The sequence below is a fragment of the Balaenoptera physalus genome (assembly GCF_965194825.1).
Source record: "Balaenoptera physalus genome assembly, chromosome: 4".
Taxonomy (NCBI): domain Eukaryota; kingdom Metazoa; phylum Chordata; class Mammalia; order Artiodactyla; family Balaenopteridae; genus Balaenoptera; species Balaenoptera physalus.
In genome coordinates this window covers 98380155-98405316 of record NC_138891.1, presented here as the reverse complement: position 1 = coordinate 98405316, position 25162 = coordinate 98380155, and the positions used below count along the sequence as shown (strand labels likewise).

Below are 25162 nucleotides of genomic sequence, written 5' to 3'. Positions count from 1 at the left end.
TAACAGCTGATTTCTCAGCAGAAACTCTGCAAGCCAGAAGGGAGTGGCATGATATACTTAAAGTGATGAAAGGGAAGAACCTACAACCAAGATTACTCTACCCGGCAAGGATCTCATTTAGATTTGATGGAGAAATCAAAAGCTTTACAGACAAGCAAAAGCGAAGAGAATTCAGCACCACCAAACCCGCTCTACAACAAATGCTAAAGGAACTTCTCTAAGTGGGAAACACAAGAGAAGAAAAGGACCTACAAAAACAAACCGAAAACAATTAAGAAAATGGTCATAGGAACATACATATCGATAATTACCTTAAACGTGAATGGATTAAATGCCCCAACCAAAAGACATAGACTGGCTGAATGGATACAAAAACAAGACCCATATATATGCTGTCTACAAGAGACCCACTTTAGACCTAGGGACACATACAGACTGAAAGTGAGGGGATGGAAAAAGATGTTCCATGCAAATGGAAATCAAAAGAAAGCTGGAGTAGCTATACTCATATCAGATAAAATAGACTTTAAAATAAAGAATGTTACAAGAGACAAGGAAGGACACTACATAATGATCCAGGGATCAATCCAAGAAGAAGATATAACAATTATAAATATATATGCACCCAACATAGGAGCACCTTAATACATAAGGCAACTGCTAACAGCTATAAAAGAGGAAATCGGTAGTAACACAATAATAGTGGGGGACTTTAACACCTCACTTACACCAATGGACAGATCATCCAAAATGAAAATAAATAAGGAAACAGAAGCTTTAAATGACACAATAGACCAGATAGATTTAATTGATATATATAGGACATTCCATCCAAAAACAGCAGATTACACGTTCTTCTCAAGTGCGCACGGAACATTCTCCAGGATAGATCACATCTTGGGTCACAAATCAAGCCTCAGTAAATTTAAGAAAATTGAAATCATATCAAGCATCTTTTCTGACCACAACGCTATGAGATTAGAAATGAATTACAGGGAAAAAAACGTAAAAAAGACAAACACATGGAGGCTAAACAATACGTTACTAAATAACCAAGAGATCACTGAAGAAATCAAAGGAAATAAAAAAATACCTAGAGACAAATGACAATGAAAACACGACGACCCAAAACCTATGGGATGCAGCAAAAGCAGTTCTAAGAGGGAAGTTTATAGCTATACAAGCCTACCTAAAGAAACAAGAAAAATCTCAAGTAAACAATCTAACCTTACACCTAAAGAAACTAGAGAAAGAAGAACAAACAAAACCCAAAGTTAGCAGAAGGAAAGAAATCATAAAGATCAGAGCAGAAATAAATGAAATAGAAACAAAGAAAACAATAGTAAAGATCAATAAAACTAAAAGTTGGTTCTTTGAGAAGATAAACAAAATTGATAAGCCATTAGCCAGACTCATCAAGAAAAAGAGGGAGAGGACTCAAATCAATAAAATCAGAAATGAAAAAGGAGAAGTTACAACAGACACCGCAGAAATACAAAGCATCCTAAGAGACTACTACAAGCAACTTTATGCCAATAAAATGGACAACCTGGAAGAAATGGACAAATTCTTAGAAAGGTATAACCTTCCAAGACTGAACCAGGAAGAAACAGAAAATATGAACAGACCAATCACAAGTAATGAAATTGAAACTGTGATTAAAAATCTTCCAACAAACAAAAGTCCAGGACCAGATGGCTTCACAGGTGAATTCTATCAAACATTTAGAGAAGAGCTAACACCCATCCTTCTCAAACTCTTCCAAAAAATTGCAGAGGAAGGAACACTCCCAAACTCATTCTATGAGGCCACCATCACCCTGATACCAAAACCAGACAAAGACACTACAAAAAAAGAAAATTACAGACCAATATCACTGATGAATATAGATGCAAAAATCCTCAACAAAATACTAGCAAACAGAATCCAACAACACATTAAAAGGATCATACACCACGATCAAGTGGGATTTATCCCAGGGATGCAAGGATTCTTCAATATATGCAAATCAATCAATGTGATACACCATATTAACAAATTGAAGAATAAAAACCATATGATCATCTCAATAGATGCAGAAAAAGCTTTTGACAAAATTCAACACCCATTTCTGATAAAAACTCTCCAGAAAGTGGGCATAGAGGGAACCTACCTCAACATAATAAAGGCCATATATGACAAACCCACAGCAAACATCATTCTCAATGGTGAAAAACTGAAAGCATTTCCTCTAAGATCAGGAACGAGACAAGGATGTCCACTCTCACCACTATTATTCAACATAGTTCTGGAAGTCCTAGCCACGGCAATCAGAGAAGAAAAAGAAATAAAAGGAATACAAATTGGAAAAGAAGAAGTAAAACTGTCACTGTTTGCGGATGACATGATACTATACATAGAGAATCCTAAAACTGCCACCAGAAAACTGCTAGAGCGAATTAATGAATATGGTAAAGTTGCAGGATACAAAATTAATGCACAGAAATCTCTTGCATTCCTATACACTAATGATGAAAAATCTGAAAGAGAAATTAAGGAAACACTCCCATTTACCATTGCAACAAAAAGAATAAAATACCTAGGAATAAACCTACCTAGGGAGACAAAAGACCTGTATGCAGAAAACTATAAGACACTGATGAAAGAAATTAAAGATGATACCAACAGATGGAGAGATATACCATGTTCTTGGATTGGAAGAATCAACATTGTGAAAATGAGTATACTACCCAAAGCAATCTACAGATTCAATGCAATCCCTATCAAATTACCAATGGCATTTTTTACAGAGCTAGAACAAATCATCTTAAAATTTGTATGGAGACACAAAAGACCCCGAATAGCCAAAGCAGTCTTGAGGCAAAAAAATGGAGCTGGAGGAATCAGACTCCCTGACTTCAGACTATACTACAAAGCTACAGTAATCAAGACAATATGGTACTGGCACAAAAACAGAAACATAGATCAATGGAACAAGATAGAAAGCCCAGAGATTAACCCATGCACCTATGGTCAACTAATCTATGACAAAGGAGGCAAAGATATACAATGGAGAAAAGACAGTCTCTTCAATAAGTGGTGCTGGGAAAACTGGACAGCTACATGTAAAAGAATGAAATTAGAACACTCCCTAACACCATACACAAAAATAAACTCAAAATGGATTACAGACCTAAATATAAGATGGGACACTATAAAACTCTTAGAGGAAAACATAGGAAGAACACTCTTTGACATAAATCACAGCAAGATCTTTTTTGATCCACCTCCTAGAGTAATGGAAATAAAAACAAGAATAAACAAGTGGGACCTAATGAAACTTCAAAGCTTTTGCACAGCAAAGGAAACCATAAACAAGACGAAAAGACAACCCTCAGAATGGGAGAAAATATTTGCAAATGAATCAACGGACAAAGGATTAATCTCCAAAATATATAAACAGCTCATTCAGCTCAATATCAAAGAAACAAACACCCCAATCCAAAAATGGGCAGAAGACCTAAATAGACATTTCTCCAAAGAAGACACACAGACGGCCACGAAGCACATGAAAAGATGCTCAACATCACTAATTATTAGAGAAATGCAAATCAAAACTACAATGAGGTATCACCTCACTCCTGTTAGAATGGGCATCATCAGAAAATCTACAAACAACAAATGCTGGAGAGGGTTTGGAGAAAAGGGAACCCTCTTGCACTGTTGGTGGGAATGTAAATTGATACAGCCACTATGGAGAACAATATGGAGGTTCCTTAAAAAACTAAAAATAGAATTACCATATGACCCAGCAATCCCACTACTGGGCATATACCCAGAGAAAACCATAATTCAAAAGGACACATGCACCCGAATGTTCATTGCAGCACTATTTACAATAGCCAGGTCATGGAAGCAACCTAAATGCCCATCAACAGACGAATGGATAAAGAAGATGTGGTACATATATACAATGGAATATTACTCAGCCATAAAAAGGAATGAAATTGAGTCATTTGTTGAGACGTGGATGGATCTAGAGACTGTCATACAGAGTGAAGTAAGTCAGAAAGAGAAAAACAAATATCGTATATTAATGCATGTATGTGGAACCTAGAAAAATGGTACAGATGAGCCAGTTTGCAGGGCAGAAGTTGAGACACAGATGTAGAGAATGGACATATGGACACCAAGGGGGGAAAACTGCGGTGGGGTGGGGATGGTGGTGTGCTGAATTGGGCGATTGGGATTGACATGTATACACTGATGTGTATAAAATTGATGCCTAATAAGAACCTGCAGTATAAAAAAACAAACAAAACAACTAATACTAAACTTTCATTGGGTTATTTGTATGGAAATATGTTAATATAAATGTTTCAGACATTACATGAAATTTCTAAAAATCTTATATTTGTATGTGTATGGAAATATGTATGGAAATATGTTAATATAAATGTTTCAGACATTACATGAAATTTCTAAAAATCTTATATGTTCTGGTGTAATGTTATAAGTAACAATCCTAGTTATTACTTTAAAATGTGTATCTCAGAAATAACTAATTTTCTTGTCAACTGCATTATTATGAACTTTCATCAAATCTTTAACCGTGGTCATTTTTAAGTCTTTTGTCATTTACAGACAGTTCTGGGTGTGCTCTGATGATTTTGCAGATATGTTCCTATAAAAGGGTTTCATCTTCAAAAAAAAAAAGAATGTATGAAATTTAACTTCTAGACGGAATTGTTTCTATATCTAATAAAAATGGAATAATCTAAAAATATCACTGAAGTTATGCAATTTAAAACACAGTTGGGCTCTAGAGGAGCTTACACATTAACAATTCTTTTATTTGAAGTAGAAAACCATAGAGCTCCTGAAACGTTTTGAGGGACATGAATGTTGTCTCATCTGTTTCAAATGATGTACAACTAAGATTGGGGAACAATTTGCCTTTAAATTGTCCTTACAATTTCATTTGATGCTCTTAACTCAAATTACCATGCTTGATCCTCACAGTTACCTTGCAAGTTAAGTACTATAATAGTTACCCTTACAGAGCTCGTGGGTAATTATGCTAGTTATTATGCTGTGGCAGATATGTGCTAGTTACTGTATATATCCTAGGTTAGTTGTCTTCCTCTTTACCACAACAGTGGTAGAGGATGGGTAGTAGTATTCCTTTTTTTTTTTTTTTTTAAAGAACAGAAGTAGAAATGGAAGCTCTAGAGGTTAAGTGACATACCCTAAGTCATACAGCTAGTAAGTGGCTTCATTGTGCCTTGAATCCACATGTTCTGCCTTTGGATTACATACAGTAAAGTTAAGGTACAAGTTAAATATCAGGTACAGACAGTTTCATATAATGTTACGCATTTGCCTGAATACTTTTAAAAGAACAAGTCGTTGCCAGTGGTTTATATCTCTCATTTCATTTCCTGATTACAGCTTGGAAGTCTTTTTTCCTGTTACTGTTCCATTGAAGTCACTCAGGCAATATGGGATGGATATCTACAACAAGCAGATCCATTTTTTATTTATTTCTTAATGTTAATAATCCTTGTTAATGCAAAGTAAGTATCAAGTTGGCTAGATTTTTTCCTCTCTGTTCTCAGGGTGCTCTGTTAATATTTAACTCAAATTCATTTGATTCTCTTTTTACAGAGAAGTCATTTTAGCACAGGAGTCTGACAGCAAAGAAGAAGTTAGCCGTAAGTATTATTTAATGTGGAGAAAGCATTTCAAGTCAGTTTTCTGAAACTCAGTTTCCTCATCTATAAATTTAGAAGATTACTCTAGAAGAGCTCTGAGGTTCCATTCAACTCTTACACACTCTCCAGGTACAGACCTTAAAGACTCTTGCCCCTGATTTGCCACCCTCATTCATTCCTTCTATGTATTTTTCACTCTTTCAATTCTTTGCCATATACTCTTTCTTTGGTTTCATTGTTCAGATAAACTGCCCTCCTCTCACTCTCCTCTTCCCTTCCTTCTTCCTTAGTTTGCCTTTGAATACTCAGCTCTTACAAGTATATCCATTGTTGAAGTCTTGGTTCTTCGTTCGGATTCTCCCCCACTCTAGCTCCCACACAGATTTAGTTACTTCCTCTCTATAGTGCCTGGCACTTTGTACTGTCTGTGTTACAGTGTTTATCTCACTATGTTATAATGATTTACCGTCACATTTCTCAAACCAGGCAAAGTTCCTTAAGTCAGGAACCATTTCTTGGTCATTTTTTATTTCCAGGGGCCCTGACATTTATTATGTGTTCATTGAATAAATCACACTATTCCAATCGAGGCTAATGAATTTGATTTGATTGCCAGACACCATCATTCACTAAGAGCAGAACTGTATTAACAGTTTCAGTTCCTTTGGGGAAAATCCACTTCTCAAGCAGTTTTCAGTGCATCACTGTTGAGATTCCATTTATGTAGTTAAAATGTTGAAGATAAACCAACTTTGATATGTAAATAATGTTCATTACTGTATTTTTCACAAACAAAAAAACTTTTTAATATTATAATATATTTGTAATCGTATTTCAGAGTTCTTGGAAAATACTCCATCCAGTTTGAATCTAGAAGATATAGAAGACCTTTTCTCTCTGGCTCAGTATTATTGCAGTAAAACACCAGCTTCATTTAGGAAGGTATCAGACAAGAAATCACCTACTTCAGTATTTCACATTTTGTGCATTGTTTTGTGTTCATGTTGTATCCACTTCAGTTAAAGTACTCTAGGTTGTCCTTTTCTTTTTATGTGTTACAGTTTTGTGTGATTTTTTTCACTGTAAATACTCTCCCTAATGGAGGAACAGACATTAAAAAAGATACTATACAAATATGCTAGGAACCATTTCACCTGTACTCTGATTATTATTTCTGATCATGAGACTATTGACTATAAGGTATTTCTTAAATTAATGCTTCCTTGACTTTAAGAAATGTAAATATTACAAAAATCTGATGGAGGATATATAATTATGCCTTCTTTATCTGGAGTTTAGCTTTGCACAACTTTAATGTTGCTGAGCTGTCTTTTAAACAAAAAAGGGTCACTTAGCTCCATAGAGACCTAGAACCTTTCTCAGATCAGACAAGTGCTTTCAAGAGAAAGGACACCAGATTAGAAGCCCAAGTGCTGTGAGCTCCTAGAAAGTAAAACTCTAAGAAGCAAAAGCTAGTAACGGGGAGGCACAGGAGTACCATTTATAAACAATTTGTGACCTCAGGTGCTCATGAGAGCATTATTGTCTTTTTTTTTTTTTTTTTAAGGCATTCTACCATCATAATTGCTAGTTGGAAGTTATCGTGTCACTGAAACATTAAGATGAGATTAAATTATGTTCAATATAGTGTGTTCAGGAGGCAGATAAGGGAAACCTTGTAAGAACATTTCCCTCAAAACTAATTAATTACAAAAGAGATCTATTTCTAGGGACTAGTTTCAGCTATTTTAATAATTGCCTTATGTAGATCACCTCATTTCCCAACAGTGTTGACTAAGTTAGATGGTGGGGTAGTGGTTATGATACTGGATGAAAAAGAAGTCTTATCCTTTTCTTTCCAGTCTTTTAAGAGAATAGCTTTTATTCTTCAGACATAAATAATCTGCACTAGCAGTTGCTAATTAGAGCAGGTTTTAGCAGCATATTACACAATTTATGCCATGTTTTTGTTTTTATTTTATTAAAATATAAAAAGTTGCGAGTAACCATTTAAAAATTTACTATTTAAATATAGGTGATAGTGTAGAAAATAGCTGTGTAGAATGTGTTATTTTTTCTTAGTCTTTCATTTTGTGTGAAATCTAATGGGGACTTTGTATGTAGACTTTTTGTAGCTCTTAGCCTGTAAGATATGAGAGGATATGTTAAATCCCATGACTCAAAGATGTTATGCAATTATTTTACCTTTTGTCTTGGTCTACTGAGAATAGTTTTAGGAAGAAAGTTTGATTTTATTTTTTCTGCATGATGCTTCACACATTCCTCTTCACACAGGATAGTCACCATCTCTTTGGTAGTACTTTGTTGGGAATTAAGGGTGACGATGCAGATTTGAGTCAGGCACTTTGTCTGGCTGTCTCCGTGTCAGAGATCCTTCAAGCAAATCAGCTTCAAGGGGTAAGTAAAAAAAACCCCACTGTTTATCAGAAGACTGTCCCCTTTAAATGCAAGGAATCAACATTTCCTCCCTGTTTGTTGATTCTCACAAAATTAATTTACTATAACAATGTAGTCATTTTGCTTTTTTTGAATGATTAATGTGTTAGATCTTCTGTCCATATGCTCATTTTTAAACTGCCAGCTTGCGTGGTATTTTACTTGTCAACAACTAATTATTTTTGACACCAATTTTTGTAAGTTGCCAAATCTTTTTTCATATTTTAGCAAAGCAACTGAATGTTATATAAAGTACTTAAAAGGGTGGATTTAGCATTTAACAGTTAAATTCTGGGTACTTATACAGCTAATTGAATTACATGGTTTAATGCCAAAAGGCATGTTACAAAGGAGAACTGAGTATACCATGATTTTCTGTCTATTGCTGTCTTCATGAAAATCTTTTTACTAATAGTGCAACAGTTAACCGTGTGTGTGTGTTTGGAAGGTGGGATGTATTTCGAAGATGGAGAGAAGAGGAACGGACGTAGAAAGACAGGCCTTTTACAGTAGATCTTTTTAAAACAAGCATTTCACATATTTTTCTTATTAGAACTATTACTTAAAAACAAATCAAAACATGTAATCTAGTTTAAAGAGACCCATGTGGACTTCTTCAGTTCAGACTGGCACTGGAGAACCTCCTCTCACCCCCAAAAGACATTTATTTAATCCTTATGTGAATTGCATTGTTGATAAGTGTGTGGGCTTATTTTCAGAAACAGGAATTGTATCTACATCTGTGTTTATTTTCAGAAACAGGAATTGTATCTACATCTGTGTTTATAACTATATAGTGTTTTTAAAAGTGTTTAACATGATATACATTAAATTATTAAATTCCAGTATAATTAGTTTTATAGCTCAAACTAACATTCTTCTGCTACATATTTTAAGACTTTCTAGTCAAGAACAGTATATACAGAGTTTTTTAACTATTTAAAATGAATAAAACTATTTAAGATCTTGAGGTTATTTTCTTGAGTCTGTATGGGTCCTCCTATGTGAGATCCATTTCTAATCTATCTGTTTCCCCTTCTTTGGTTAATTGTTAATATTATATTGTGTAAAATGTGACCCTCATGGCAAATTTTATTTTGTCAAATGTTTCCCTTTTAGGAAGGAGTCCGGTTCTTCGTGGTGGATTGCCGTCCTGCAGAACAGTATAATGCTGGGCATTTATCAACTGCTTTCCACTTAGATTCAGATCTGGTTAGTATAAATGCTGATTAAAAATTTTTAAGAAGTAAGAGAAGAAATGGATTTCTTTTCTTTAGCCCATAAATAAATATACATGTACCAGATTGGGGATGTTTTTCTTTCTGCTTAAGGAGGGAGTCTCTGCCCTTATAAAAGTGTTGCCTCAGGTTTCCTTTTCACCTAGGACACCCTTTTGGCATCATAAAGGGTGGATGAAAGCACTGTTAACCATGGCTTACTGTTGCTCACCATTGTTATGTCAGTAAATTCTGTACTTCTTACTGCGAGCTACCTGATGTAGCACTCAGCATAGTGTCTTGCACTTAGTAAGTGCTCTGTGAATATTAGCTCTTCTTATGATTGGGTAATTAGTCTATAAGCCTTTTTTTCCATCATGAGTACTCATGCATATAATAAAGTAATATTTAATAAGGGTGGTGTCTGGTGTATAGGGGCTCAGTTGTTCACATTGCTGTCCTAGGGTCACTTGAATTGAAGGACTAGATGAAGTAGATAATTAAATATTGTCAGAGATGCTTAGAGCATTTGGTAGGACTGGGACTGACATCATTTAAGCCTTTCTGGGGTTATTAGAGCCTCAGGGATGGAGAAGGCAGAAAGAGGAATAACTTCTTTTGCTGACCATTCTATCTGCCCTTCTTCCCAACTTGTCTGAAAAAGTTGACGCTGAAGCTGAAAGGGCATGTTGAAAGGTCTAGGTGGTGTCAAGAGGAAACTCATGGAAAATGGAGGTAGAACAACCCAGAGAGCTTGGGGTGCTATAGGTGAAGAAGGCAATCCTAGCTTGTTTGCATCCTAAAAGTGAACTCTGTGCCTTTCTCTTCCTTGATTCATCTAGGAAGACCTAAATGGTCCTTCTTTTATGCTTATTTTTAAAATTTATTCATCATTAATAACTTGATTATTCTTAAAAAACTCAAAGAATGTCTCCAGAGTTGACAGTTACTCTCAGTTTGTTTAATCATCCAGACCTTTAATATGTATTTACATATTTCTTATTCACTTTTTTTTTTCCACTTGATTTTTCACTTAACAGTTCACTCGCATTTTCACTTAACAGTTTTTTGGAGATCTTTTCATTTTAGTACATTGTTTTTAATGGCTGTATAGTGGTCCATGGTACAGATATACCATAATTTATTGCCTGATTGAGGTACATTTACAATGTTTTCAGTTTTCTTGTAATAAAACAATGCTATAGTTAACATCCTTATATATATTTTGTGGACTTGTGCAAATATTTCTGTAAAATAGACCCCTAAAAGTAAAATTGTTGGGTTGAGAGTTGTGGGCATATACAATATTACTAGAATCTGCCGTATTGCTCTTTAGAAAGGCTGAATCAACTGATACTTTACAACTCTAAGTGAGAATGATTGTTTCATACCATCAGCATTATTGGACATTACCAATTTTTTATTTTACAAGAATGATGGTCATTCCTGTGGTCATTACTAGTGATGTTGTGCATCTTTTTTCAAGTGTGCTGTTAATTTGTATTTTTTTTATCAATGCAAATTGCTTTTCTGTGGTTTGTCCATTTTTCTATTGGATTTTCACTGTGCTTTTTATGAACAGTTTTTTGAACAAATTTTTGTATTTATTGGCATGCTTGTTTTCTTGAGGGTAGGAAATTAATTTTTTCATCCTCGTGTCTCTAGTATCTAGAGTAGTGCTGATGGATAAATGGCTTCTACTATTTCTGACTGTCCTCTAAGAAATTCATGGTTTGCCATGTAAGTGCAAACAAAAATATAGCTTGTTTCGATATATTGTTTTTGTCATGGACCCTTCCGCTCATTGTTAAACTTTTCTTGTCATGATACCTAAAGACACTGAAGCTTAGAAAACAAACAACAAAAACAATTTTTTTTGTCTAGTAAAGTGTTTTCTTTGCATAACTTAATCTTTCTGTGAATTTTCAACTTTTGTTTTCTGATGTATTATAGGTACATTTATACACATTTCTTTCATCTCAGGGATTTTATTTATAAGAACCTTTGTTTGGGGAATTCCCTGGTAGTCCAGTGGTTAAGACTCTGCGCTTCCATTGCTGAGGGCCTGGGTTTGATCCCTGGCGGGGGGAGTAAGATCCCACAAACTGCGTGGCGTGACCAAAACAAACAAAAAAAGGCTTTATTTTTTCATGGTGGCAATTTAAATATTGGTTTTGTTTTCCCGCCCTGGGAAAACATTTTGTTTGCAAATGTATAAGAAACACAGGCTTGCCACATTAAAAAAATTTTTAATTGTCTAGATGCTCCAGAATCCGTCTGAGTTTGCACAGTCAGTAAAATCCCTGCTGGAAGCACAGAAGCAGTCCATTGAGTCTGGCTCCATCGCTGGTGGGGAGCACCTCTGTTTCATGGGCAGTGGCAGAGAGGAAGAAGACATGTATATGAACATGGTCCTGGCACACTTTTTACAGGTATGCCAACAGATTATTTCAGTTTTCGTTGGTTACTGCTATCATCTTCAAGAAATTCTCCTAGGTAATTTTGTGCTGTTGTCTACCTTGTCAAATTTATCTGTATTTTTTTTTTTTTAACACATTATTGGTTTTGTGTCTTGACAACAAAGGTCTTCTCCCCCAAATTTTTCTTGCATGCTTATGTGTTATATTTTTATGTTTAAATCTTGGCCCATCTGGAATTATTTTTGTGTAAGAAGTGAGGTAGGAATCAAAAAAAATTTTTTCCCCAAATAGCTAACCAGTTGTGCTGTCAATTTGAAATACTACCTTTTTAATATACTGAATTCCTCAATGAATCAGGGTCTATTTCTGGATTATTCTTTTGCATTGTTCTGTATGCCTATTCATGCCTCAGAACTTTTTACAGTTGCTGTATAATTCATTTTAATATCTTCACTTTGAAATTGAATAAATGTACATGTATATGTATTCATGACACTTAGCCACCTTTCCTTTTTGTGTTTAAATGTTGTCTTCAGCACAACTAATTTGTATCAGCGATTTTATGCAACCTGTCCCCTCTACCTTTTCTACAAAGCCTCACTCAGTGATGGCTCTTTCTTTATAAAAATGGTTGTTTATTAGGTATTCTTTGGTAGTTTATACATTAAAGTCCTCATTTTGTGTGGCCCTGAACTATGGAATCAGGAAGACGATAGGCATGCTGTTACACAAGCCACTCAATTTACATCCACTTTACTGGGAATCTGGTTTGAGAAAATTAGTCTAAAGCAGGGGTCCCCAACTCCCGGGCAATGGACGGATACCAGTCGGTGGCCTGTTAGGAACTGGGCCGCAGAGCAGGAGGTGAGCAGCGGGCGGGCCAGTGAAGCTTCATCTGTATTTACAGCCGCTCCCCATCGCTCCCATTACCGCCTGAGCTCCGCCTCCTGTCAGATCAGCGGCAGCATTAGATTCTCATAGGAGCACAAACCCTACTGTGAACTGCGCATGCGAGGGATCTAGGTTGCGTGCTCCTTATGAAAATCTAATGCCTGGTGATCTGAGGTGCAGCTGAGGCGGTCCCACCATCCCCAGATGGGTCCATCTAGTTGCAGGAAAACAAGCTCAGGGCTCCCACTGATTCTGCATTATGGTGAGTTATATAATTATTTCATTATATATTACAATGTAATAATAATAGAAATAAAGTGCACAATGAATATAATGTGCTTGAGTCATTCTGAAATCATCCCCCACCCCACCCCCCATCCGTGGAAAAATTGTCTTCCACAAAACTGGTCCCAAGAAAGACTGGGGACCGCTGGTCTAAAGGACAATCCTTGAAAGACAAAAATCAGAGAAGGAGCAAGGTATTTGGGAGAGGGATTGTAAGATAAAGTTATGCTTTACTGGGGGAAAGATTTTAGAAGTTTATACAGAATAACAAAAATAGGTTCTCAAACTCATTTTACTTATAAATTTAATTGACCTATTCTAAAAATGGCCTGGTATAGGGTGTATATTATGATGGGTGTCAGATGGCAAGAATTTGGAATATTGTGGACTTCTTTTAATAATTCGAGTTCTTAATGTGGTTTTAGAAATTTGCCCCCCCAGTTTTTATCGTGGAAAATTTCAAACAAATCCACAAGTAGGGCGAATTGAACTCTATAAATTCTTTGTAAAGACATAACCACATTATCACTATTACACTTTATTATAAAAAAAAGTAACGAGTGTTCAAGTTTCCATGGTTTTCTCAGGATCTAAAACAAGACATTGCACTCTGGTTGGTATCTTTTAAGTCTCTTTTAATTTATAGGTTCCCTTTCCTAATTTTTTTCCTTGTATATATTTGTTTGGAAAAACTGGTTACTTTGTCTTATATTTTCCCACAATCTGGATTTTGCTGATTGCATTCACACTGTGTTGTTTATCAGGTTCTATCCCTGGTATTTCCTGTAAACTGGTAATTAGACCTAGGGACTTGTTAGATTACTTTTGGGGGTGGGAGGGATAGGAAGTCTTGGGTAGTGTGTACTTCCTCAGGAGGTAAATACTGCCCAGATATCTTTCTTTTTTGTGTCCTTGTTTGTTTATCATTGCTTAGATTCATTAATTGTTAGTAGTTTGTAAAATGTCAACATTCTGTCATTTCTTCATAATTAGCTGTAGTATTTGCTTTTGTATTTCCTTTTTATAAAAGACCCAAAATATTTTTGCAAGCTTTTAAAAACCATTCTAGTAACATCCGAAAATACAGTGTAACTGATTTTGGTTTGACTCTGTATTGCACTGTTGGGACTATAATACAAGTAAAATCACAGTCTCGTTAGTAGCCATGAAGTTGTCCCCTTCTTCCCACTCAAGCACCAGACCTTACAGTACACAAGATAAATATATGTACTTCTCTGTGCCGAAGTCCAAAATGTCAAAGAAAAAATCCAGAAATTTAGTATATAACCTTATATTACATTTGTCAATGCTTATAGAACTATCAGAAGTTTTATAGAATTTTTTAAAAATCTATTCATTTGATTAATTTATTTTTGACTGCGTTGGGTCTTCATTGCTGCACGCAGGTTTTCTCTAGTTGCGGCGAGTGGGGGCTACTCTTCGTTGCGGTTCGCGGGCTTCTCATTGCGGTGGCTCCTCTTGTTGCAGAGCACAGTCTCTAGAGTGCAGGCTCAGTAGTTGTGGCTCACGGACTTCGTTGCTCCGTGGCATGTGGGATCTTCCCAGACCAGGGCTGGAACCCATGCCCCCTGCACTGGCAGGCGGATTCTTAACCACTGAGCCACCAGGGAAGCCCCCAGAAGTTTTAATTAAATTGCATTTGGGAATAATTTTAAATTTTATTTTCCATTTCAGAAAAACAAAGAATATGTGAGCATTGCCAGTGGAGGATTTATGGGTAAGGTTTTAATTTATTAATCCCTTTGTCCCTACTTTTCAGAGGAAATTATACTATCACTGGAGCTGATTTAGAATGACCAAATTAGTTAATGGGTACACTTTCTCTTCAGTCATTCACTATTTTCAGAAAAGGCAAGGCCAGCAGGACATATAGATAAAGACAAACACAATAGACAATTGCAATGAGTGAATATATAGTGGAAGACTATTAAAGTGGATGTGTATTAATTAGCTTGTATTTGTAGAAAATGTTTTTGTAAAGATGGGTGAAAAACTGCCCCACATGATTTGTTTCTATGGAGAAGGAAGGATAGATAGGACTGGGAAACAAGAGTAGGAGGAATAATTTTCACTGTATACTCTTTGTGCTATTTGCTTTTTTGTTTGCTCTGTTTTCATTTTATTTTTGAACTACATGAGAGTATTAGCTGCTGAAAAAATGTTGACTGAATAGAATAAAACAAATAAGTTGATATTTTCAAGTCTGCAGATAATATCTGGTAATTCAGGATAGTAAAATGACAGAATCCCTACCAGCAAATATTTGAGAATACATAAAGGAGTAGGTCAGGGTAATAAGGTTAAAAAAAGACTATCTTTTTTTCTTTTCTTTTTTTTTTATTTTTTACAAATTATGTTATTTAAGGGTACAAACTTACAACTAGTAGATAAATAAGTCCTGGAGTACTAAGGCACAGTATACTAATGCACAGTATAGTGAATATAGAAAACAATATTGTATTATAATCACCAAACTTGCAGAGACTAGATCTTAATTATTCCCACCACAAAAAAGAAATGGTAATTGTGTGACATGATAGAGGTGCAACTGTTGCTACAGTGGAAGTCATATTACAGTATATAAATGTATCAAATCAACATTTTGTATACCTTAAACTTACACAGTGTTATATGTCAAATATATTTCAATTAAAAGATAAGGAGCCTTTCATTAGGAAAAGAGATATAAAAATATTGAACTATAATTACTAGGAAAATTAATGATAAAATCAAATTAATATTTGTTGGAGGCAATAGAAATCCTGAGTTTGAATCATAAGAGTCTTATAAGGATTAAGTGCTGACTTAATATGATTTTCTTATGTTATGACTTAGACGTTTTGATAGGTTAGGGTCTATTTCTTCTTGGTCTTTGTTGATATTAGCAAGAATTATTTCTCCTGTATATCATGGCCTGATAACTAACTACCCTTGAGGCTCATACCCAAAGTGATCTACAAAAGGGCTTATTTAAATAAGTACTAGTGTTAAGCAAGTATTGGCCTAAGGCCCAGTGTTATTTATTGGAAGTTCTGACAACATGATACAAAACTTGTCGTGATACAAGACACTTTTGAGAGTCTGAAAAGTATTCTTTTATAGCACAGATATCCTAGGTTTTAGGAACTTTTTTCTAAACTATGAATTATTTCTTTTCCAAGAATAATCTCTCTTTCCATGGCAGTTAATGCCTAAGACTGCTTCTTTATTATGGGAAGGATTAACTGATGTCTCCTTATGGTAAACAAAAGCCACCATAGGTTTTCTATTAATCTTTTATGTCATAAAACCATTGCTAAGATTATTTATTAATACTTGAAGGATTGCCTTCCAAAGAGGAAAACATCAAGCCTATATATATAGTTACTGTTACCCTTAGGGTCAATTAAGAAAAGTTATATATGTATAGAGAGAGGGCTTTGGAAGGAAGAAGAAAAGGAAGGCTTTCTGTAGCCTGGGGTCTCTTATTCCTTTACAGAGGCGCTGAAAGAAATACCTGTGATTATGCCCTTGGATCCTTTTCATTCAGCTATGACATGTTTATTGTACTTCTCTGGTATTGAATCTTTCCAGAGGGTTTGATATGTCAGGATTTTTTTTTTTCTTCTTCCTGTTTATCTTTAAGCACTGCAGCAGCACCTAGCAGACATTAATGTGGATGGACCAGAAAATGGATATGGCCATTGGATTGCTAGTACCTCAGGCTCAAGGAGCAGTATCAATTCTTCTGTTGATGTAAGTGTATATGTAGAATATGTCACCAGATTTGGATAAATGCCCAGGTGATTAACAACTAAACAGGTACCATAACAAATGGAGTAAAAATATTTCAAACACATGCAGTGAGGAATCATATTATTGTGAGGTTAATGAAATGGTGGGAGCAGGCCTGCACAGCTAAACTAGCCAGGAGTTCTGGTGGTCTACCTGCTGAACTCAGATTTCTCCCTCTCCAGCTGCAGCTTGGTATCACCTAGTGAAAATTTTCTACTCCAGCTTAAATGTCAGTGGAGATAATTCTGAGTCCCGTGACTAGCTAGGACTCTAAAGTGAGCTGGTTCTAGGAATCTCCCAATTAGTTTGGGCCAGGAGAATACTGAGGCTCGTGTTTGCATCTCCAGCATACTGTCTCTGTAGCTCTCCTCCCCACCACATACCTACATGATTAAAACTTCAGTCCACCCATATTTGAGAATGGGCCAGGCAGAGGAAGACAGGAACCAGTTGCCAATCCCATTATATTTGATTTTTAGTTATTGAGATGTACATTACTGCAGCGTTTTGCAATAGTGGGTAAATCCGTTCTGTTCTACTTTGGAAATATTTGGGCAATAAGTCTTTTGTGTTTTCAGTATTTCATGTCATTTGAACTAGGTGTCATTAGATCATTTTCTTAACAAGTAATGGTCCTCATCTACCTAAAGGTCATTCTTTAAATCAGAAATAGAGGGAAAACTCCAGTACAGGGTGATGGTTACAAGCTTGGGCTTACCAGTCTGACTCACCTGGGTATTCAGGTTTTGTCTTCACAGTTTACTTTCTTCATGATCTCTAGCAAGATGTTTTCCACTCTGGTTTCTCCGTCTGTGCAAATAGGGATGATGATAGTAACACAGCTTTCTTCACAATAATGACATGAAGATTAAATGTGCAAGTGAATGTAAAGTGTAGTACCTGTCACTTATATATCTTACAGTAGTTATTATAAAATTGTAACTCATTAGATGATTAATTGAGGCTTATCTTCAGCCATGTAAGTCAAAGCAAATTATTGTCAAATTATCAACAGATAAGTCTTCTCTGAGAATTAGGTTTTCAGCTTGATATAGGTATCTAGGAGCTCACCACTTATTTAATAAATATTTGCTGTTTTCATTTTGAATATCTAAATAGTATGTATGTATTATAATGTGTTCAGTTAGTCCCCTTATTGTTGAATATTTACATTGTTTCTAGTCTTCTTCTATTATATACACTACTACAATTAAGTTTTGTAGTAATATATTTGCATATGACATTATTTCGTCCTAGAAGTGAAATAACATGATCAGAAGATTACATGTCAAAATCCTTAGAATTCTGCATTATTGTCAAATTGCCCTTCAAAAAACATTACTCTAATTTATATTCCTGTCCACAGCTTTGGATAGTCTTTGTATTGAACTTTTTATCTTCAGATTTGAAAAACAATGATTGAGGCTATTAAAGATAACTGTCTTAAAGATGTGTTACATTCAGAAGTACCAAAGAATTTCCACAGTCAGTTTAATTTGGTTTTGAATTTGGATATGGAAATGGGGACATGATTTTTGTGTTATTTAGTTAATGACTTCTCTTAAAAATAAAAATAATACATGTTCATTGTAGCATCATATATAAATATGAAAAATATAAAGAAATCAAAATTATTTATAACCCAACCATGGATAATAACTATTCATAGTTTGAATCTTTTATAATACATATTTTTTTTAGTATTTTATTTTAAAAGTAGTGATCAGAGTGTACATACAGTTTTATTTTCTGCTTTCTCATTGAACCTATGAGCATTTTCTAGTATTTTTAAATGCTTTTTTTTTTAGTATCAGTATAGTTTTCCATCAAATAGTTCCTAAATCCTAGGGCATTTTCTGATTATTTCCTCCCCATAAATTCTGAAGAAGAACTAATAAGCAGAAGACAGGCACATTTAAAAACTTTTGACATCTACTACCAGCTTCCCCTGTAGGGTATAAAGGAGCAATTATATACAACTCAAGAATTATACTCACATCTATTACACGAGGTACATAAGAGTGACTTTTCTTGAGAAATTAAAGGCCTAAGTAATAATGTTTTAAACAGCAAAAATTTACAAGGAATAAATGTTTAAAAATTTAGCTATATGAATGATATTCTGATTATAATTTTGCTTATCTTTATAGAGTAAGCTGAGTTAAGAAAAGGTCAATAACTTTATTTCTTATTGAATAAATAAGGTAATTTCAGCCTCCACACATTTATGTGTGTAATACATATCCTCATTTTTCATTTCTACCTTCCATTCCTAAAATGGTTTCACCCGGTATATCAGCCTGCTGGGGCTGCCATAACAAAATACAACCAACTAGGTGGCTTAATGTATTTTCTCATAGTTCCGGAGGCTAGAGGTCTGGGATCAAAGGGCTAGCAGGTTTAATTTCTCCTAAGGCCTCTGTCTTTGGCTTGCAGAGTACCACCTTCCTGTGATGTTGGCACATGGCCTTTTTGCTGTGCATGTGAATCCCTGATGTATCCCCTTCGTCCTGTAAGAAATCAGTCATATTGGCTAGGGCCCACCTCATTTAACCTTAGTTTACTCTTTAAAGGCCCTATCTCCACATTCAGTCACTTTGTGAGGTATCATGGGGATTAGAACTTTAACACACGAATGTATGGTCGGGGGATGCACCCAGTTCAGGGCATAGCATCTAGATAACCTTTAGCAGTAGTGTATCTTGCTAATCATTTGGAGAGCAGTTAATCCATCAGTAAGTTGGTTTTTTTTTTTTTTTCAGGGTGAATCTTCTAATGGCTCAAATGATAGAGGAATGAAATCACTAGTAAATAAAATGACTGTTGCTTTGAAGACAAAATCCGTTAATGTCAGGGAAAAAGTTATCAGTTTTATTGAGAATACATCAACCCCTGTGGACCGGTGAGTTGCTTATACAGTATGAATTTGTGATGAGTAATTAAAACTATAGAAAAGTATCTTAACAGTAAATGTTAGTTGAGTAGAATGTGTTCTAGAAAAGGATCGTAAATTACATTTTTTTATTAGATGATTCCAGTTTTCGTCATCATCACAGAGATGTTCTTTATTGCTATAAAATTTTACTATAGAGATTACTCTCTCTTCTCCCACTGCTCAGAATAGGAGGCAAGTAATAATTCTGCCCCTTCACGCCATTAGAAAAAAAATATTCCAATGCTATTATGTATATGACACTTCATATAGCAGCTGCTTCCCACATGTCACATGGTTGGGAATCATCTGCTAAGTGCAGTAATCTCATAGCAGGAATCTCTTTCTCCGCTTCAGGAATTTAAAACCTAGAAAATTTGGTCATACTAAATAAAGCAGAAATCCGTTTTTGTAAAGTTTAAGAATTCAGATCTTCATAGAATTTTGTTCACAGCATGTGTGACCTCTATTTTCCCAATTACAAATGAAATATCCAGCTAACAAATGATAAGTTTAAGAATGTCTGTTATATTGTTTCTTACTGGAACTGTGAGGGCACAGTATGTTTTTTTTCCCTCCACATGTTGGTCTCATTGATCTTTCTTGTTCTTACAGTTCAAAGCTAACCTAATAATCCCAGCGTGAAATTTGTTTCTAAGCAAGCCTGATCTTGGAAATGTGTTATAGTATTTAATTTCACTCTCATGTCTTACTTGCAGCATCCTAGGAAAGTTGAAGTATTTGATTTTAAGAACTGAATATAAGGCATTTACTATTTTTCACTTTATTAAATAAAGTACATATGCATACAGAGGTATATTTTTTTCCCATTTAGTAAATAGCAAAGATGTAGATTATTTTCACTAATCCAAAAAATTGTACCTTGTCTACAATGGACACCTGATAATGTTAAAGTGTTTTATCAAGGCTGAAAGGTTTTTTTTGCTCATTAAAATTATGTCTGCTTTCAAAAGCCTTATTTTTAAAATTACTTTTAGTTAGTGCATTCTCAATTAGGGTACTATTATTGGTACATTTTGTAGCATGAACACTTAAAATTTTATTTTAAAATGAACTAGTGTTAATTCCGAGTTGAAAAGACTATTTATTCTCTTCGTTAAAGAATCACTTGAAACTGGCTTTTCTTCATTTTTCTTTGTACTTGGGATGATCAAAACATTCTTTTTTAATATACCCTCTGGGTTAGAAAAACTGATTATACTATATTTTTGTTTTAAAGCTTTTGCATTTTTAATAATCATATTGTTCTGTCCTCTGCCTCAATTTGCTATAGAATGTCTTTCAATCTTCCTTGGCCAGACAGAACATGTACCGAGCGGTAAGCCAATGAGTAGAGCAGCTTTACTGGACCATCCTTTTCCTTTAGCATGCCTCATGCTGTCTATAAGCCTCATGTTGTCTTGGCTAAAATTTCATGCAGCTGTTTCAAGTGCTAAACTTTTCTCATTCTGCTTTTAGGAGTGTGTGATGCTGATATGTTTTCCTTTTGGTTTTTTGCTCGATCATTTTAATTTTTTTCCTTGCCTTCTTTATATCTCCCATTCCTCAGATGAAAATCAAGTACATTCAAACCCAACAACTTTATAAAATCTGCAGTTTTTATTCTGAGACAGAGGAAGGTGAAACAAAGAAAATATGTAGTCTCAGAGTTAAGAGGGTATTAGCTTTGGAGATCATTTACTTCTGTCTTGTGCTCTAACAGTAGGGAAAATTATAGCATCTGAAAAAAGGCACAGTTTGTTGTTCAAATTTTTTGTTATTTCATGTACACTATGTAGTTTTATAATATTGCTAGGTTTTTCTTAATACGATGTATGTATTTAAGTTGGTGAGTTAACATTATATAAATTGGTTTCAACGAACTATAGTTCTAGGGTTCTACCTTGCTTTTCCTTGAAAGAAATTAGGCCATGGTGGACATGTTAAAATGTAATCCATCTCTTCTCTGACCCCAATAAAATGGGGTACTTGTCATTAGATTCCATAGGTTTAAAGTTTAGAAATCTACTGGATCTTCAATTAGGATAAACAAAAGAACATTATACTGTATGGCTTTACCGTTTTTATACTCATGATTTTTCTGCAGTTTGAATTTGAATATCAATTATAGCAATCCCTATGAACATTTAAAAAGAAATTCTAATCATACTTTGAATGTAAGTTAAGCTTTGGAATAATGGAGTTGACTTTTTTAGCAGGTCATTTCAATATTTTCAGTGAATTAGAAGTAGCATTTTTAACAATCGTTTACTTTCAACTTACGGATAAGAGTTTTTATTTACTGTGAATGTCAATGCCAATTACAGAGCTTCTATTATAATTTTATAATTTTAAAGGAGATTGCTTCTTTTAAAATTATAATCTATTTGTGAATCATCTTTCTGTTTTCTCTTGTTACAGGACCATTGAATTAGTCTAATTTTAACTCCCAAGTTTTATTGCAAATAATTTTTTAAACATTCAGATTATCTTCTCTAGTCCACAGGCAGATATATCCATTTTGAAAATAGAGTTTAGTGAAAAGTTAGAATAAATTGGGTTGGTTTTTGAGGTCAGTAAATCAGGTTAAAATCTAGTCAAACTCTTGTAGATTTTGTTTCTGCTAAAAAAGCATAGATATACTGCTTTTTAAAAAGAGTCCAGCTTTTTTTTTTGGATGTTACTTATATTCTGGTTCAAGCATGTACTGTAAACATTTTCTTTGTTACTTTCTATGTTATAGCAGTTTATACTTCAACATCAGGAGAAAACCAATAACTTAATCTCATACAATTTTATAATCTAGATGGCACTAAAGTATTGTTACACAAAGCTGTATTATCTTTGCCTTTTGTAAGAAAGCTGAATCTGAGTTTCATAGGTATTTGAATTATTTCTTTCATTTTCTTTAATGAGCATAGTTTGATAATTTATTGGATAATTTTACATTAGATGTGCTTTAACATAAAAATCAAATGATTTTATAACTTAAAATGTAAGCAGTGTATTGATTAATCTAACTTATAATTCTGTTATACACTCAACTCTCATTGGTTTTCTGTTGAGGAATGTTGTTTTGGGAGAAATAAAGATTTAAGCGTATTTTAACAAAATTAGGTCTTGATTTTTATTGATGATATGTATTAAGAAATTATTTAAAATACAGATTTGATCTCTGTCTTCTGGAAAAATTGAATTCTAAGACTAAGTAAAGACACATGACTTGATTTTTTTCCACATTGAACTCTCGATATATGACAAGGAAAAAAAAAGCCACAGTTTTCCTTCATCATAGATTATCTTAGCTGAACCTTATTCTACAAATAATACAATACTCTTTCTCCAGAAACGTGGTATTTTGTCAAAATATTTTAAGTTTACTTCTTGGTTTATTTGAGGTTACCTGAAAAGTAATGAGGTATTGATTTTTATATTAAAAAAGAGGTCATACTTCCTGCAGAACTTACTAAGTTTGAGTTTACGTTTATGTTTCTGCCACTTGAAAGTGAAAGGCAAATTCATTTTCATGGTTTATTTATGTAAAAGAAGTAGCATCTTCGTTTCTATTAAAACAAAAGTAACAGTAATGAAAAAAAAAATGGGAGGAAAAACCTTAAGACATTTGTACCCATATGAGAATTAGGCACTCCTACTGGAATTTGAATATTTGGTTTCGTAAACTATTTTGTCTAACAAACATTTATGTAGCACTTGCTGTATGCCAGGCATTGTTCTAAGAGCTTTACCAAATATTAACTGATTTAATTTTTTTGTTAATTTATTTTTGACTGTGTTGGGTTTTTGTCGCTGTACGTGGGCTTTCTCTAGTTGCGTTGAGCGGGGGCTACTCTTCATTGCGGTGCGTGGGCTTCTCATTGCGGTGGCTTCTCTTGTTGCGGAGTGTGGGCTCTAGGCTCGCGGGCTTCAGTAGTTGTGGCTCGCGGGCTCTAGAGCGCAGGCTCAGTAGTTGTGGCGCACGGGCTTAGCTGCTCTGCGGCATGTGGGATCTTCCCAGACCAGGGCTCGAACCCGTGTCCCCTGCATTGGCAGGCAGATTCTTAACCACTGTGGCACCAGGGAAGTCCTAACTGATTTAATTTTCACAGTAACCAGGAAGGGTAGATATTGTTACCACCATTTTACAGATAAGGACACAGAAGCACAGAGAGGTTAAGGAACTTCACAATGCATTGGTTTTAAATGAACATTAAAATTGTTTAAAATTTAATTTTTACAGATTTGAAAACATTCCGCATACCAAGACCTTATGCCACTTTTGCTAACAATTTCCTTATCTTGTTTCAATTTCCTTAACATAGCTCTCCTGGAACTGGGTGGTACATGGTGGGCACACAGAACATTTGTATTTTGTTTTAATATTCAAACGATACTTGGTGAAAATCTTTGGTAACTTAAGTGATGATTTCCCTCCTAAACTTCTTTGAATATAGGCATGTGAGCAGCAGTGACAGAGTGGGCAAGCCTTACCGTGGTGTAAAGCCTGTTTTCAGCATTGGGGATGAAGAAGAATATGACACAGGTATAGCAATACACTTATTTATAGACTGCTTTCTTCAGGCACCAGTAGTGATTATAGAGATCATTCTGGGAGTAGCTGAACACTGCTTTAAAAAAAAAAAAAAGACACAATGAGATTCTGTAGAGGAGATTGGAGAGTCTGTGGTTTTTCTATTAAGAGTTTGGTTTTTAGACATCTTAAATTATGCCATAGAAATGCTGAGTAGGCGGTTGATTATAGGAGTCTTTAGCTGAGGAGAGAAGTCTAAGCTGGTGATAATCTGGGAATTATCAATATATAAATAGTATTTAAATCCATGGGATTGGATTTAAATCCCCCTGATCCACCCAGGTAGGAGATTGAGGGCTGTGGGGCTGAAGTTTGGGAAATTCCAAAATTGAGACATCTGAAAAGAGCCTTTTGAAACTGGAGGCAGTAGCCTAAAGGGCCACAAGATGGGGATATTATGCCAGGGAAGTTTGTCATCCTCTGTGATTGTCTTTCTTTATATTTCAAAAAATAATTTATTACTTTGGTTCATAATCCCACTGCCCAGATTACCCTGCTTAAGTAATCATAATTAATATTAATGTGTATTGAGTTAGAAAAAATATATAAAAATATGTATGGTATGTAAAGTATATGTTGTATGTAAAAGTACAAATAAGAAAAAAATACTCCCAAATCTCATCTTGCTTTTTCCACTTAGGAATATATGTTTCACATTTTCCACCTCAGCCTGTATACCTTCACAATTCTCTTCCTATTATACAAACGTACCATAATTAAATCATTCTTCTCCCAATTGACACTGGTAGTTTTCCAGTTTTATTTCTGTTTCAAATAGCAATGGCTATCTTTATGCATATATCTAGGTAAACTTTGGCAAGAGTTTTTGCAAGAGTATATCCAGAGGGTAAATTCTTAACAGTAAGATTGCCAGATTAGAGGGA

The 25162-nt window shown here is 34.7% G+C and overlaps 1 protein-coding gene across 4 annotated transcripts in view; it reads left to right on the top strand.

Annotated features, from left to right (window-relative positions):
* The window catches only part of TBC1D23 (TBC1 domain family member 23), a 72395-nt gene that overhangs the window by 35949 nt on the left and 11284 nt on the right, over positions 1-25162 (top strand). For 3 of the 4 annotated variants that reach the window (XM_082460433.1, XM_082460435.1, XM_082460436.1), the window contains 11 exons: positions 5431-5555; positions 5647-5693; positions 6532-6635; positions 7989-8111; positions 9270-9362; positions 11629-11799; positions 14659-14701; positions 16610-16719; positions 19521-19660; positions 20985-21029; positions 24142-24230. In XM_082460433.1, the coding sequence (XP_082316559.1) occupies positions 5431-5555; positions 5647-5693; positions 6532-6635; positions 7989-8111; positions 9270-9362; positions 11629-11799; positions 14659-14701; positions 16610-16719; positions 19521-19660; positions 20985-21029; positions 24142-24230 (1090 nt within the window). The remainder of the gene's footprint in view (positions 1-5430; positions 5556-5646; positions 5694-6531; positions 6636-7988; positions 8112-9269; positions 9363-11628; positions 11800-14658; positions 14702-16609; positions 16720-19520; positions 19661-20984; positions 21030-24141; positions 24231-25162) is intronic. The other variant, XM_082460434.1, reaches the window with a different exon arrangement.